This window comes from Electrophorus electricus, chromosome 12 (genome assembly GCF_013358815.1).
Source record: "Electrophorus electricus isolate fEleEle1 chromosome 12, fEleEle1.pri, whole genome shotgun sequence".
In the NCBI taxonomy this organism is placed as follows: domain Eukaryota; kingdom Metazoa; phylum Chordata; class Actinopteri; order Gymnotiformes; family Gymnotidae; genus Electrophorus; species Electrophorus electricus.
This window is the reverse complement of record NC_049546.1, coordinates 3,407,511-3,422,393: the sequence shown is the minus strand read 5'-3', so window position 1 is coordinate 3,422,393 and position 14,883 is coordinate 3,407,511. Positions and strand designations below refer to the sequence as shown.

General features: G+C 43.3%; 2 protein-coding genes across 2 annotated transcripts in view; both read right to left on the bottom strand.

Moving 5' to 3' along the window:
• Positions 1 to 150: 150 nt before the first annotated feature.
• Positions 151 to 6,085, bottom strand: ada2a (adenosine deaminase 2a). The gene is made up of 10 exons (XM_027028799.2): positions 5,781 to 6,085; positions 4,718 to 5,077; positions 4,263 to 4,479; positions 3,859 to 4,069; positions 3,627 to 3,754; positions 3,404 to 3,494; positions 2,885 to 2,993; positions 2,587 to 2,744; positions 827 to 1,029; positions 151 to 610 (listed from the first exon to the last, which is right to left on the bottom strand). Exons 2-10 carry the CDS (start codon positions 5,022 to 5,024, stop codon positions 496 to 498), a joined length of 1,539 nt encoding a protein of 512 aa, XP_026884600.2. The 5' UTR covers positions 5,025 to 5,077; positions 5,781 to 6,085; the 3' UTR covers positions 151 to 495.
• A 757-nt stretch (positions 6,086 to 6,842) lies between these two features.
• LOC113589248 (cat eye syndrome critical region protein 2) overlaps positions 6,843 to 14,883 on the bottom strand; it is a 33,226-nt gene continuing 25,185 nt past the window's right edge. Inside the window, 6 exon segments of the mRNA XM_027028804.2 lie at positions 6,843 to 9,545; positions 10,017 to 10,077; positions 11,263 to 12,334; positions 12,337 to 13,092; positions 13,372 to 14,092; positions 14,422 to 14,571. Of these exon segments, the coding sequence (XP_026884605.2) occupies positions 10,020 to 10,077; positions 11,263 to 12,334; positions 12,337 to 13,092; positions 13,372 to 14,092; positions 14,422 to 14,571 (2,757 nt within the window). The 3' untranslated portion in view covers positions 6,843 to 9,545; positions 10,017 to 10,019.

Genomic DNA, 14,883 nt, shown 5'->3' with positions numbered 1-14,883 from the left:
TCACTCTTTTTTGAGATTTTATTTTACCTACACAGTCCAAAAAGTAAAAGTACATCTGTTTTCTTTTCTGTACCAAAACTGACCTAAAAGTCCTGAGGTCAAGTGTCAATGCCTCCATTTTGTTGTGGACAGTCAAAACACTACATGGCATACACCAGCAAGAGTTTAATGAGATTCTCCACCAGAGGGCGACTAATATACATGTACATACTATGACACTCTCAATGGATACCACGGCTACATACATGGTTCTAGTTTTAACGATTCCCCCTTTAAACTGATCTAGGACAAGTTTTCCCACCCTAATTCCAACCATCCCATTATGTAAAAAATATATAAGAGCTCAGATCACTCAGAGAACAAAAAAGCAATTATTATCAAAACCATCAGCCTATGATGTGTCCACTCATCACTGTGTGAAGTAATAAAACAACTGGACAGCTCATCAATAAAGTGCATTTTCTATGTAAAATTGTACTTGAGAGGGGCCAAATCTTATAGTCTAGTCTTCTGGTGTGTCTGTAGTAAGGACTCTGAAACAAACTTGTCCCATCTCACCAATAAAGTTGCTGTGGCTTTTTCCTTCATTGTGGAAGACAAGGAACTATATCTGGACCAAAGAGAAAAAGAAAGACATCTAGATCATACAGAGGAAGCGCAATCTGATTTCGCACCAGCCAGAATCAAATATTTTTATAAAGCGGAGACATGAAGTCAAAGCCGCTTGCATTTTACATTTACATTACCAAGAATCTAAATTCTATGAAATGTACATATATATCTACACACCTATATACACACAAGCAAGCATGAAGTGATGCACTACCTCACAGAGTTCAGGACGAGCTCTTTCAGCGTGGCTAGATTTGACTTCATTCCTCCAAAGCCCATGAAGACCTGGTAGAAGTCATAGGAGAGACCTGCTGCGCCAAACAGAGCTGGGTCGTCGGAGCTGATGACCATGGGATGGCCCTCTGCCATCAGCGCAGCTGCGGGATGGTTCCGCAGGTCTGAGACTAGCTTCAGGACCTGGGCGGGTCACAGAGACAAGAAAAGTTTATGTTGAAGGTTTCATACACAGTGGCAATTCAAAGTTCTTCACATAAAATATTTAAGTGGAAAAAAAAGTGATTGAACAATTTTTTAAAAATCTAAATGAACTATTAATTAAAATGCATGTTAAAATTAGTACTAAAAGATCTCAAACATGTAAATGATTAGATGACAGATGAAAATAAAGACAAAATATGACGAATTAAAAGAAATAACATGCATTGTAGTGCTGACAAAGTTAAATGTGCAGTGCTATAAGAGCTGAGTATCTAAACTGAGCTAAAAGACTGGTCAAATAAAAAATAAAACAACTGAATCTAATAGAGCTTTCCTAATATTTTCTGACAGCTGGTTCCATTTAAGAACGGCATAACTTCTGAAAGTTGCCTCTCCTTACTTCATCCAGGGTAGCACTAACTGACTAGTTCCTACTAATCTGAGAGTTCTGCCCAGCTCATATTGCTGCAGCATATTGGGTGGATATGCTGACCCCACACAGTTAAGTGATTTATGGACGAGTAATAATACCTTGAGGTCAACTCTGTAACAAACCTGTAGCCAGTGTAAGGGTTTAAGAATGGGAGTGGTGTGTTCCCAGAGCCATGCTCCAGTGCAGGGGTTTTCGGTCTAGTCACCATGGACCTCTATCCAGTCCACATCTTTATTTTCCATTTTCTGTCACACCTGAGCCAGATAATCAGCATGCTATAGCCCTTACTTAACTGTGTTTGGAACCAGAACTGAAACCAAACTATCTGGGTGTCTCCAAGGACTGCACTCAAAGCCCGTGTTCGGTTGTGGTTCTTCCAGCCTGGAGTCATGCAGCGCCATAGCTCAGCATGGTTTAGTGTTTACAGCATGGTTTAGTGTTCACAGCATGGTTTAGTGTTCACAGCATGGTTTAGTGTTTACAGCATGGTGAAACGTTTAACTCATCTGACTGAAATATTCAGCTAGTTATCAAGCCCTTTGTGGTCTGAACAAGGAAACTTGGTAGCAAAATACTGCACAGAACTGTGGCCTTACAGGTTGGAAAACCTAACTGCCTGTCATAGCCACAGTGTAACACAGCACTTATAAAAAGATGCAACAGAGTGATGCTGGAGCTGTTAAAGATTGCACTGTAACACCCACCTTTTCATTATTACTTGCGATCCATTCACCAGAAACTTACCTCCAAAATTTTTTATTTTATTTTTTCAGGAGAACCAAGGAAGTTTTATTATTGAGCAATTTTAGGGTTTTGGTTTCTTTTTACTCATTTCATGGTTCTTAGGGGCTTTATTGGTGAAACAGAACTTGTAGATATAACAAAATTAATAACATTCCACACACACAAGTGTTTTGTTGGAGAAAGGCAATTTGTACATACACTGACTTCTCTTACGTCTTGAACCAACACTGAGTCAGTTACACAGAATCATACTGTTAATCATTTAGGCAATGTCATTAACATTGCTGGATTAAAACGGGCTAATTCAGAAAATCCCTATTCAGGTTTTCAGTATTATGTGATGGATGACAATGATGTACCTGGTTAGAGATGGGGCAAACCTCCACAGCTACATCCATCTTCCTGGCGAGCTCTTTGACCACAGGGTGACGTGCCATTGCAAAGCCATGACCAATGCGAGAGGTGTTGAACAGCAGAGCATCCATTACATTTTGATCAACCTCCGTACCCTCTGAGTCTACACAGAAAGTGGGATACATACGCAAAAGGCAGTTGTCACAGTACAATGCCTGTCGCTGGTCAAAACGGGCTGTGTTTGTTTTCTTCAAAATGAAAGATATTTCAATGACAACTATTTTGAATGCCCAAACGCCATACCAGTCTCTCCGGCATGGAAGAAGTAGGGCAAATCGGTGCCCTTCTCCTCGGGCAAACCCAAGGCCTCTCTGAAGTACCACAAAGGCCTTCCGCTGTCTTCACGACCCACCTAGAACCAGGAAAGCGCAAACCTTACTTTTTCATCTCCTAAGCATGTGTCAATTAAAATAAGTTTTAGGGTATCTGACCGAGACCAATATGCTCCAACCATCAGTAATATTCTAATGTACTAAAGCAAGCCAATAATGAGCTCAAGGTGACCCGATGAATTGTAAGCGATTATAAGCAAGTTATACACAAGCAATGTCCCAACCCTCCTTTAGCTGGACTTTGTTAGAAACTCATTTTATTGGGTTTTTTGTTGGTGAATTTATGTTGGGTTTGCTGGGTTTTGTTGGTGATCATTGGGTATTATTATCTTTCTTGGTTTTGTTGATGAAGGTTACGTTTTGCAGGAGAAACTTTGTGGGGTTTACTTTTGACTCTATGTCATTGCATATGAGCTCATAATTTACTCACAAAGTCAAAGCCTGCCATGATATCTGGGAAATTCTTCTTCAGTGACATGGCCTCCTCCACAGCCTTAACAGCTTCTGTTGAATTCAGGCCCCTGAGACATACACAAACACACACACGCATACGCACACACATCGGAGTGATCAGTCAAGACTAAACGGTTTTGCACTCAAATAATACCCAGTTTGTTAATAGGCTACAAAACATACAGTACTGAGCCTTTTACCTGTGGACTGTAAAGATGACTCGAGCCCCAACAAAGTCTGGGTACTGAGCCTTGAAGCGCTGCACCACTTCTCTGCAAGCCCTTAGGCTCCAGTCCTTACTGTTTCTTTTAGCATCAAGCTCGTATGTCTGAGAAACATCAGAAATATTTTTACACACAAAAACATCTCATTTCAAACTTCAGAACCAATACAAGTACACTATTAGGTGAGAATGCATCCAATGGTGCCTACTGATGATAGCAGAGCCCTGATTTCCACATACAGGACGTTGTCCATGTAGAACTGCCTAAGGCCTTCATAGAGGTAGTCTTTAAAGACAGGAGCATATGTGACCAATCCATTGGCCACTATGAATGCTTGTTCAAACCTCTGCCAAACGGTGTCTTGGTTTGGGTAGGCTTTGTCCGGGTCTTCCGTAAACAGCGTGAGATTATGGACAAAACTGCACAAGCATACAACAAAAATTAGGACAAATTCATTTTAAGTAGCCCCATGGGCATAGTTTGGGTCCACAAACTACTCCTGCTCACACTGCTCATATAAAACTTACACCACTGTGTGGACATTTCCAATTTGATGTTTAATGAGGCACTGGTCCCCAACACAGACAATCCCTAAAGGTTTTTTTCTTCTACCTGTTGTCCAGTTCAGTGCTGTTCAGCTTCTCTCTCAGGGTTTTGAGGAGAATCCACTCAGAGCAGTGAGGCTGCAGCTCAGGCTGTCCGATGGAGAAGACAAAGCGCACAGAGTGGTTGTCGGTGAAGCACACATAGCACTTCTCTCTGTAGGTCACATTCTTCACAAGCCATTCCACCCCCACCATGGCAAAGTCATGGACATGTAGGGCTGCACCTGGAACAGATCTACTGTGTGAAAGGAAGACATGCAGCAGTCCAGTTCAAGTCTCCTTTCATTTTTTTTTCTTCGTTTTTTTCTTTTTGCTGTTGTTTGTTTTTGAACACCAGCCTGGTAGATAGACCTGATAGGTCATTAAAGGTTTGATATTTACCTGTTGACCTGCTGAGTCAGGTGTGTTAGTGCAGGAAAATCAACGGATAAAGATTTGTCTTACAAATTAACGTTTTTATACCTTTGGGCATCTTCTGCAGCAAAGTGAAGACTGGACTCCGTTCGATGAGAGGTTTTGCTTTGAAGAAGTGTATTGCAGGGGGAAAGGTTGGCCCCGCCATGTCGTGCAACTTCATTTGGTAAAGTTTTTCATCGAGGGCCTTTTCCTTCTCGCTGAGCGCTACGTGTCCACCGGTCCCTCTTCTCGTTTCCACGTCCATTAGGGCCTCGCGCCGCCGCGGATCGGGCTTCCCGTGGCATGGCGTGGAATACCACAGCAACCACGCGCAGACGAACAGAGGCTGGTGGGACCTCGTCAGCGCGCGCATGGCTATGTTGGGGGCCCGCGAGCCTCGGCTTAGACCACTACAAAGCAGAGGCGCTGCAGAAGTGGAGTCGAAATTGTTTTTCTAAATAATAACCCCAAAAAAGAAACAAGCAACACGGCCACTTCTCCTTTTATACTTCTGAACAGTTTCTGTCAATAATTTATGTGGACAGCATTTGGCAGACGCTCTTATTCACACATCAGACATTATATTTGGGAATCGCACCCACAGCATTAGTGCTGTTAGCACCAAGCTCTACTGCCATCTTATTTACAGGAGTTGTTTTGGCCATCCACTAACTACTTCATGTATCCGACAATAAAACAGCCTATTACACACAATGTCCTATCATTTTTTTAACGTCAAGTTGGAAAGCTGTGTCATTCTGGACCAGCTATGACAATTAAACAGCATGTCAACCTCAAAATCAACAATGCGACCATCTGTCGGAGGGCGTCGAACCGCCCCGGGTCTCGCTGCCTGGCTGCTGTTTTGCCTCGGGACTAATTAAGCGGGGTAACCGTTTTTCTTACAGTCTTGTTACGTGGTTAATTACAACCGTATTATGCTAAAATAAAAATAAATTTTAGGATAATTGCATAATCTTAAAGGCAACGTCGCGACGGGGCTTTTTTTTAAAAACACTTTGAAATGTTATGTTGGTTTCGGGACGTTTACAAGCATCGTCTCTAAAGCCTTGAAGATGAGCTAATTATTAAGAACATTCATAACACTGGACTCAGTGGTTCCGCTCACCTGGAGAGGACGTCCGTTTCCGAGATACAGCCTATATGTTACAGAATCCGAGACGAGATCGGCGATCATACAGGAGACTGCAAGCGAAACGACTTCCCCGTCCCCGCTCCAGAACAACGGACGTCATATCCCGTCAGGACTGCTGGCGTCTGGATTTCCAAAAGGACTGCGACACTTAGTGATTCAGAATCTATAACTCGGTGATGCAATTACTTCCACCTGCCATTATGTTTTGCTCGTCTAGATCTGTGATTTTAATTGACGTCAACACTCAATTACAAATCCACCAAATGTGTCCACTTGGCTGAATGAAAGCTGGACCAAAAGTGACCAGGCTGATGCGAGGGGGAAACCAGTGCCTTACTTTTGTCCGTCAGTGGCTCGTATTGTCCGCAAGTAGAGAACGTGCAAGGAAGCAAAAAATAAAAAATAAAAAAAAAAATAAAAAAAAATAAAAAAAATAAAGTACTTGGCCAATCACTTCCATACTGGATATAAAACTTCAGAAACTGATCACGTAGAAATGAAAGGCGGTTTAAAATGAACATCCCTGATTTGTGAAAGATTTCACGATTCTGATCATATCTACCAGCCATTTATTTGTAGGCCACTTAACTATTTATTATTTGTGAAAATTTTCAGAAGCAGTTTGGACTCATATGATTGGTTTATATAGTTGTATTTACATTGCCATGTGACATAATGGACCATTTAATGTAGCTGACCCAAAATGAATACAGCAATGCATTTAAGTGTATCACGGGTAAAAAAGTGACACGTGAGCAACCTTAAGTACGTCTCACTGATTTGGTGAAAGGTTTACAAATCTATTTTTCTGTCTTTATTATACAACAGTGTTACGCAAACATTTAAAGTGTAGAATAATTACATTCGTTCAGCACAATTCCTTAAGATTAGGGGAACATTTGTACTGGCTGCAATGTAGAGAAGAACTAAACATTTAATAGGTTTGTTTAAACAGTTTCACCAGAATTAAAGGTCATCGGATTATCAAACAGGTGTTCACTAACACAGAGTGAGGATTTCAAGAGAAGAGCAAAACTCCATGAAGTTAATTTATTCTAAGAAACGTACATTATAGAAAACACTTCGGTCCATTTCCAAAATAATCTGTCAGTCAGATAAGAACTTGTAAACTTCACATTAAAATGAAACATACAAGAGTCTTTTTGATGCTGTTGTGCTACTGAGGTATTGTCAACTGTTTAAAAAAAAAAAAAGGAAGAAAAGAAAAAGAAACAATTATATAAAAACAAGCCCAAAACAATACACAAAATTGTAAAACAACAACAAATAAATATGATTTATATTTAACCAACTATAGTAATTTCACTAGTGTAGACAGAAAGACCGACAGCGGATAGTGGGGGATGACACAATCAGTAAATGCCAATCAGTCCCAGACACAAGTACAAAAACAAATCTGTACACAGCAAAATTCACAACCTCATAGGCAATAAAAACTAGCTCAACCTATCACATGAGAGTACATCTCAGAGAACATCTCGTCTACTGCTAAAATGATGATTCCCTATCGAGGCCAGAAAGGCTGGCACAGTAATGCAGGGTGATGCTTAGGCTAGCCCAGAGCTGCTAGAAATTTGTTCTGCCGTCTCTCTCCCCTTTTGCCATGCATGAACATCATTGGCAGACACACTACATGTATGCAGAACCACAAGGCTCGGCGGCGGAGCCAAGTTAGACATGACTGCACGCGGAGCTTCTGATGGCTGGGCTCATGATCGACGTGAAGTCCTTCCATTAGATCTGGTCCTAAATTTGCTAAAACCTTGTAGTGGTGGCAGTGAGCTTGCAGTCATCAGCTCCACAGCTGGAACAAGGACATTCCTGTTCTCTCAGATGCAGCTGTGAATCATGCCAACGTTCAACATGAGGAATGCACACAACAGGTTAAGAAAGCCATGTTCAAACTTGCCACTGGTGTAATGACGCAGTTAGGTTTTGCTCCTGATTAGAAAAATTAAGGCTTATGCAGTGTTTATTTAATATCAATTTTTTTTTAAAGTGGGGGGGGGGAGGCTGCGCCAAGCACGCCAGACTCTACATTTATGAGGTAGATATATTTGCAGTAATCGGCAAAGAGCTGTCAAATTTTAATGCCCAGTAAAAAAAAAAAAAAAAAAAAAAAAAAAAAAAAATCTGGCATGATGCACAAGTTAGGGCAGCTGTCACATGAATCAGTGAGAACAGATAGGAATGCCAACTCCTATGTTGCCTAGAAAAAAACAACTCAAAAATACATAATAATAAAGACTCGTATCCAATTAAGTTTGATGACAGCATTTCTTTGTTTCTTGCACACAAAAAGCTGTAAATAAAAACACTTAAACATTTAAATTGTTTATAGTGTAATTAAAGTTATTTAAAAACTGCCTTCAGGTAAAATCAAGGTCAATTCATTGTCACAGTTCCAATCTTGTTTTCTTGCCAATGTCATGTCCCTCTGAATAATTAATTTGCTAATACCCGTATTAAAAGCACGACACCCTGAGCTCGTACAGTACATCACACTGAACTGTGAAAGAGGAAGCACCAAAATATAAAATCATTTCCTATTCAACTCTGTCCTAAACATCCCCATGGGTGTGCCAACTGCGTTCACAGTTGTACATGAGACACTCTTTTCTGAAAGAAGCTGTTTAAACTTAAACTCACAACTTCCTTCTACGTGAAGGTTTTTGAGACAGGTGAAGGAACCCCAAATTATTATACATTACAAAAAGTTTAAGAGTGAGTGAGTCTTTCACACTTTAAAAACCCCTTTTCATTCTGAGGAATATATAAACTAGCAGGACACATGAAGTGATTCACAAAACATGCATTACAGCTCAGAGATCAGTGGGGGAAATCTCAGATAAGAGATGTGATATAGAATCATATATACATAGTAGCACACATCTACTTGAAGTCCAAGGCCACTATTTCCAGTATTAAAGACTATCTCTAGTGCATATGAACAGGAGCAGCTAGGTTCTCTGTGAGTCCAGGAAGTCAAACACATTCTTCGAGCAAAGGCAGAGTTGAATGATGCATAACACATCAGAAGCAGATGAAAATTCTGGTACAGTTCAGATGGAGATGGCTACTTGAGCCAAGACCACTGGTCCAGATGGGCTGTATTCCTACAGAACAGGTGATCCTCTCAGTGCCCCCTTATGCTATCATTTTAGTAAATCTAATATAGCTCTCTCACACACACAGACACACTGCCACCCACACAGACAACTACACACACCATTCAATGAAAATGCAAAAGGCAACACAGTTTCCAGTGTGTCAATGGGGATTGGAAGCCTCTTGAGGACTTTTTACAGTCTACAAGTGCCTTCAACACCTGAGTTTAACTTTGGAAAAGAACACCAAGTTAACTTATGACCCCTCAAGCTTCTCAGGGGTGACATCCCGTTTCTGATCACTTTCCTTTTAGATGTGCAAGCAAGGGAGCCTGGGGGCTGTAGTTCCTACAGGAAAGAGGTCAGACGGAGGCTTCATGCCAACAAAGTGCAGTTTTCTTGCAGTCCTGGGCTCTCACAAGAAAAGACCATATGTACAGTGAGCCAGCTGCAGTTCTGAACAGGTTTCAACAGGGAGGTCCAATAGTAGATGAGCACGAAGCAGAGTGTAAATTTCCATGCTCTTCAGCAGTTGCCATCGAGGCCTGCGGCGCTCACCCGTCACTGTAGGATGGCATCCAATCCAGCCAAAGCGGCACTTACTGCTGTTCTACAACACATAAAACAAATAAATAATGATGCACGCGCTCTCCTATGAAACATCTTTTTTCTTTGACACATCAAGAGTAGGACCGTGGTTTTTTTTTTTGTTGGTTTTTTTTTTCAGTTGAAGAAATGGGTCATTTCTGATTAATCTACTAGAACAGGAAAGTTTTTTGTTTTTTTGTTTTTTTTTATTTTATGAACTAATTAGAATAAACAGCAAGACAAAGGTTTTTAAGAATTTAAAGAAAGAGATATTGTTAAAAAAGGCAGCAGTTTCCCAGAAAAGGGAAGTGAATTTGAAACAATTGTACCGAAACATCAGGTTTCAATACATCATGTGGCTGTCCTTCCTTTCCAGTATACTTTCACACAACACTGAGACTGGAATGAAACTCGACAACACGCAATGTGGTGCTGGAAACCCAAAAGCAGCTGCGCAATGCTGTGGTGCAAAGGGAGAAGCGTCTGCCCTCACCTTTCACACTCCCCGTTTACTGCCAGGTCCACTGGGAGCTGCTGCACCTCTCATGTGCTGCCTGTCACACAAGAGACACCCAGGAGTGAATGTGCAGGTTAAAAAAAAAAAACAACAACAAAAAACAGATCAGCCTGATAAGGCATTGATCAGCATGCACTGATCACACGCTTCTGCAGAGTGTGTTTAAGCTACTCCACGCTTGTTTAAATCTCCTGTGTAGAAATAAAAGAAGGAAAAGTGTACCCTCACACTGTGGATTTGTATGGAAATCTTGGCCACATAACAAGCATGTTATGTTCATGAGTTGGAAAAATTAGCCTCGTTCCCCCTGTGTAAAGAAAACTCCAAACAGCTCAGCAACATGTTCCCAGGTTCTTGTATAAACAGTGTGTTATTGTCACCATGTTTGAATTTTTTTTGGATTTTACCCATCATACCTTTCCAGCTCAGCAATACCATATGGCATCAATGTTTTCAATATCAATTTTCACACCTCTTGTTTTAAAAATCAAATGCCAACATTGCTAATATCACCTGTCATTGTTTTAATATATAGCCAATGGTGAGGAGTTTCTCTCAATAGAACAGGACGCCTCCAAGCTCATAGAACATTGCAATCAAATCTCTTTTCCAAGTTTTCTTCCTTCATACTAAAATATTAAATATACAGAAGCCTACCATTTGTTTTATATTAGATGATGTTCACTATTCATAAAAAATTACTTATTGTGGTACTTCAAATGCCAGAATGATGTTCAAAAACACTGATGGTCTATATAAATTTTTCATTGATCTAACATCTTGCTGGATGGAAAGCTTTACAGGAGTGATCATTTAGATTCAATTACTTTATTTTCTTTAAAGACCTGCTGAATGGGTTAAAATGAATGGGGTAGCTCAGTGGTTAAGGTACTTGCCTTGTAATTGGAAGGTTGTTGGTTCAAGCCCCACCACTGCCAAGTTGCCTCTGCTGGGCCATTTAGCAAGGCCCTTACCCCTCAATTGCTCAAGTTGTACTGAATCATAATGTTATTTAAATAACACTTTTTAAAGGAGAACTATTTATTTGTACACTGGGCCCTACTAGGCTGCATTAATGCATTATTTTATAAACCAGTGACAGTTGGAATAGATGGGACACAAACTTGAAGCTAACCTGAACTTGGGAAAACTACTGCATAGAACTCTAAAGTCATTTTTAAAAACAACCAACCATCATTCTCAGAAATGTTCACTTCTTTACCTGGGATGAAATAAATGTTCGGGCACCATGCTTCTCTGGGGTACCATCATGCCATGGAAGTGACCTGCAGCCTGGCCGTGTGTGTACATGGCCATGCGGGTCTGGTTGGGGGGAAAAGACAGGTGCTGGGGTCGCTGCAGGGCCTCCATCAGGTGTGGGTGGGGATGCTGAGGGGCAAAATGTCCACTGGGGTGCTGTGGTCTAGTGTATGGCCCACCAGGCATGATGTGGGGTGGGGGAGCACCGCCCTGCTGCATGCTAGGATGCATGGCTCTCGGGTCATAGGGGTAGTGGTGCACGGGCTGGGCAGAAGTGCGACGGCGGTTCGCCGCGTTGTGACTGTCCAGATCCAGGAGCTCTTTAGGGCTTTCAGGCCGGTCAGAACCGTCCTCCATCCGGGCCTGTTTCGCCGGGCTGCCACCATCCCGACTCTCGGCAGAGCTGCCCTGTGGCCCGTCAGGGAGAGGACTTGGGGACATCAGACTGCCACCAGAGCCCTCCGAGCCCAGAGGTGACATGGTATTCTCCCTCTGCCGACCATTGACACCGACACCTGCTGCGGTCGGGTAAGAGTTGGGCATTGTGGGGTGGCGAAGTGGGTACTGAGGTCTAGGCCACTCTCCAGCTGAAAAACCAGGCCTAGCATTCTGCTGTTGCAGAGTATAGTACTGCTGCTGGTGCTGGAAAGGAGCATGCATACTGGGATGAGCTTGAGGGTGCTGGGGACCCACACGATACTGATATGTACCACCTTGCTGATGATAGGGAGGGTAAGGATTGTGATGAGGGCTCATAGACTGAGGTGGCGGGTAGGGCAGGCGGCCAGAGGGAGGTGGTGGTATGCCCACATATTGGCCGTAATGTGGGGGCGCCGGAGTTCCCATGCCATACTGAGCCACAGAGTTGCTCTCTGAACCATGAGCGTGGCTTGCTGGCGTCTGTCCATGGGGCAGGGGTATCTCTGGCCTGCTCGTCTGGGTCTGTGAATCTGGACTGAAAGGTTGCCCTTTGTAGTAACCGCTGGAATTGGTAGGAGCAGCACTGGTGTCCGGGTTGCTGCCCCCCAGGTTCACGAGTAGGGTTCACTGGGCCTTTGGTCTCCTCGGTCAGCAGTGGAGGGCTGAGCAAGTGGCTGGGATACAGGGTGACTTGGAGGCAGAGAGGTGAAGGTGGCTGGCTGCTGAGCTCCAGGCTGGGAGCCCTGAGGCACAGTCTGCGGCATGCCATGGACAGGACCAGCCTGCGGGCCTTGGACTGGTCCGTTCAGGGGCATCTGTTGAGGGGTGTTGGGAGACATGTGTGCAGGTCTATTGTGAGAGTACATATCCTGATGAGCTTGCTGAGGGGGACTCGGTAACAATTGATGAGCAATACTTTGGGGCAAGTGTGAAAGGCCATGTTGGGAGAACTGTGGAAGGGCAGTTGGAGGCATTTGTTGAGAGGGATGCCGGGGCATTTCTTCTGGGGCTTTCTGAGGAACCTCCGCAGAATCATTATAGGAAGAGAGCAAAGAGGAATCCCGAGACTTCTGCAACTGGGAATCTGATTGTGTGCCATTTTGGCAAGTGGCCTGGGGACTGCTGTTGGGCACTGAGAGAATTATTTGTCCATGGTCATCTCCCTTCAGTTGGGGCAGGTCTTTTTTTGGTGTGGACAGCACACCTGGAGGCAGCTCGGCTAAGGTGTTGCTAGGAGGAGATCTCCCCCACTCTGGGTCAATGGGACTCTGCTGGACCCTATTGGGTGGTTCTGACTGTTCAGCAGGGACAAGGCGAGGTGGACCATTGGGCACCTCATTCGGATGTTTAGCTGCCAAATCAAGGCCTGAACCTGTCAGAATAAAATAGATGTGAAACGCTTGGAAAATATATGTTATACTGTTCACTGCTTTTCCCCACCTAGGCAAGGATCTTTACCCAAAAGTGCAATGTTGCTCTAACAAATGAAATATTAACTTGATTAATATATTGATATAGTATTAATAGATTTATTAATATAACTTAATTCACATAACACTACCAGACTAGTAATATTAACACTGTTAGAAAAAGCAAAATCATTAATAAGGTTGGAAGGAGGTATTAAGAATGCTAGAGAGCACTTTCCTACCTTTGGGCACTCTGTCTGCAACTTGGCTTTCTGCGGCATCTCCACCAGGCCTGGAGTGCTGGTTCTCAGGTGCATTTGCAGTGCTGGCATTGCTTGCTTGAGGAGGCTGATAGGGGCCCACACTGCGTCGGGACGACGAGGCCGACAGCTGCTGCAGGGCGATCATCTCTGGGCTGTCCATCATGGAGCCCACATGTGGCCTGGAGTCTTGAGGGGTCATGGGAGGGCGGGGCACCATGGGCCCCGGTGAGCTGACCGCAGACATCCTGTAAGGGCCGTTAGCCGGGGGATATCCAGTGTTGTGCGGGGGTCGCATCATACCATGACCATAAGGGTGCTGACTGCTCATAGGCTGCTCCTGCATCATAGACCCTCCAGGCTGCTGCTGTGCCTGATGATGTGTGCTGGGCCAAGCATTGTAGGAAGCTGGGTGAGGTCCATAGGGCGTGTAGGAGTTGTGCATGGGTACACCGGGTCTAGGGAAGTTGTTCCCCATGGGGTGCATGGGTTGCCCATCAGGGTGTTGGCGAGGCGGGAACATGTTGCCCTCGGATGGAGGGGTACACAGGCCTCCAGACTGTAAGGCCATCGGTCTTGGGCCCAAAGACGGGCCATGAGTGGGTCCAATGTAAGAATGCTGCTGATGTTGAGGCTGAAGGTGTCGTGCTTCAGGTCCTATTCTGTATTGGGGACCAAGGTGTGGACCATTTACAGATGGACCCTGTAACGGGGTAGATGGAACACAACTATTAATGAGCACAGAAAGGCAAGAACAAGGAACCATAAAAATTACCATGGAAAGCCCCATATATTTCATCTTAAGGATAAAGCAATTTAACAAAGCAAAATGCACCTGTTGGATGCAAGTAATCTGAATAATTCCAACATTGACTACTACTTTTTAAGCTTACATTTGGTCTTGGTATTACTTTAAAGGACTGCAGACTTAGTGCTTAAGTCTCAATTATAACACTGACAATCACCACAATGACCACATCCTTATACAGACCATCTATAAAGTGTCAAACAGGCTCTTAAGAAGGGTCATACCTGCATGTTGTAATGAGGCATGCGCTGGGATGTGTGCTCTCCTGGGCCACCAGGCATGAGAGTTCTCTGGCCTGGGTATGGGTATCGATGGTCCATCATCATACGCTGGCCATACATACCTGGTGCTGGAAGACCAGGAGGCCGCTGGAGCTGTTTTGTATTACATAACGAAACAAAGTTGTCTTTTTATCAGGGCTTAAAAGAAGTTATGAATGTCATGTTCCCTCTGCAATTAATACATCATCCACATTTTACTCTAGTCTTATTCCCCACCTAATTTTCACCTAGTTACAGGTATGTCTTCATGAATATCTAAAGTGCTTAAAAACAATTCTACATAAGCTTGTCTTTTCATACTGATTCCTTCCACATCTTCATGCGCAGAACTAGGAAGTTTCCTAAAACAGTTTCACCTAAAATGCATTATTTGTTTTAAACATTTGTTTTATATCATTTGTCTTT

Coding starts and splice junctions, on each gene's coding strand:
- ada2a (XM_027028799.2), bottom strand. CDS start 5,024: ATGCGCGCGCTGACGAGGTCCCACCAGCCTCTGTTCGTCTGCGCGTGG. Junction 4,480..4,717: donor GCTGCAGAAGATGCCCAAAG/GTATAAAAACGT, acceptor GATCTGTTCCAG/GTGCAGCCCTACATGTCCAT. Junction 2,745..2,884: donor CTTCCATGCCGGAGAGACTG/GTATGGCGTTTG, acceptor CTTTCTGTGTAG/ACTCAGAGGGTACGGAGGTT.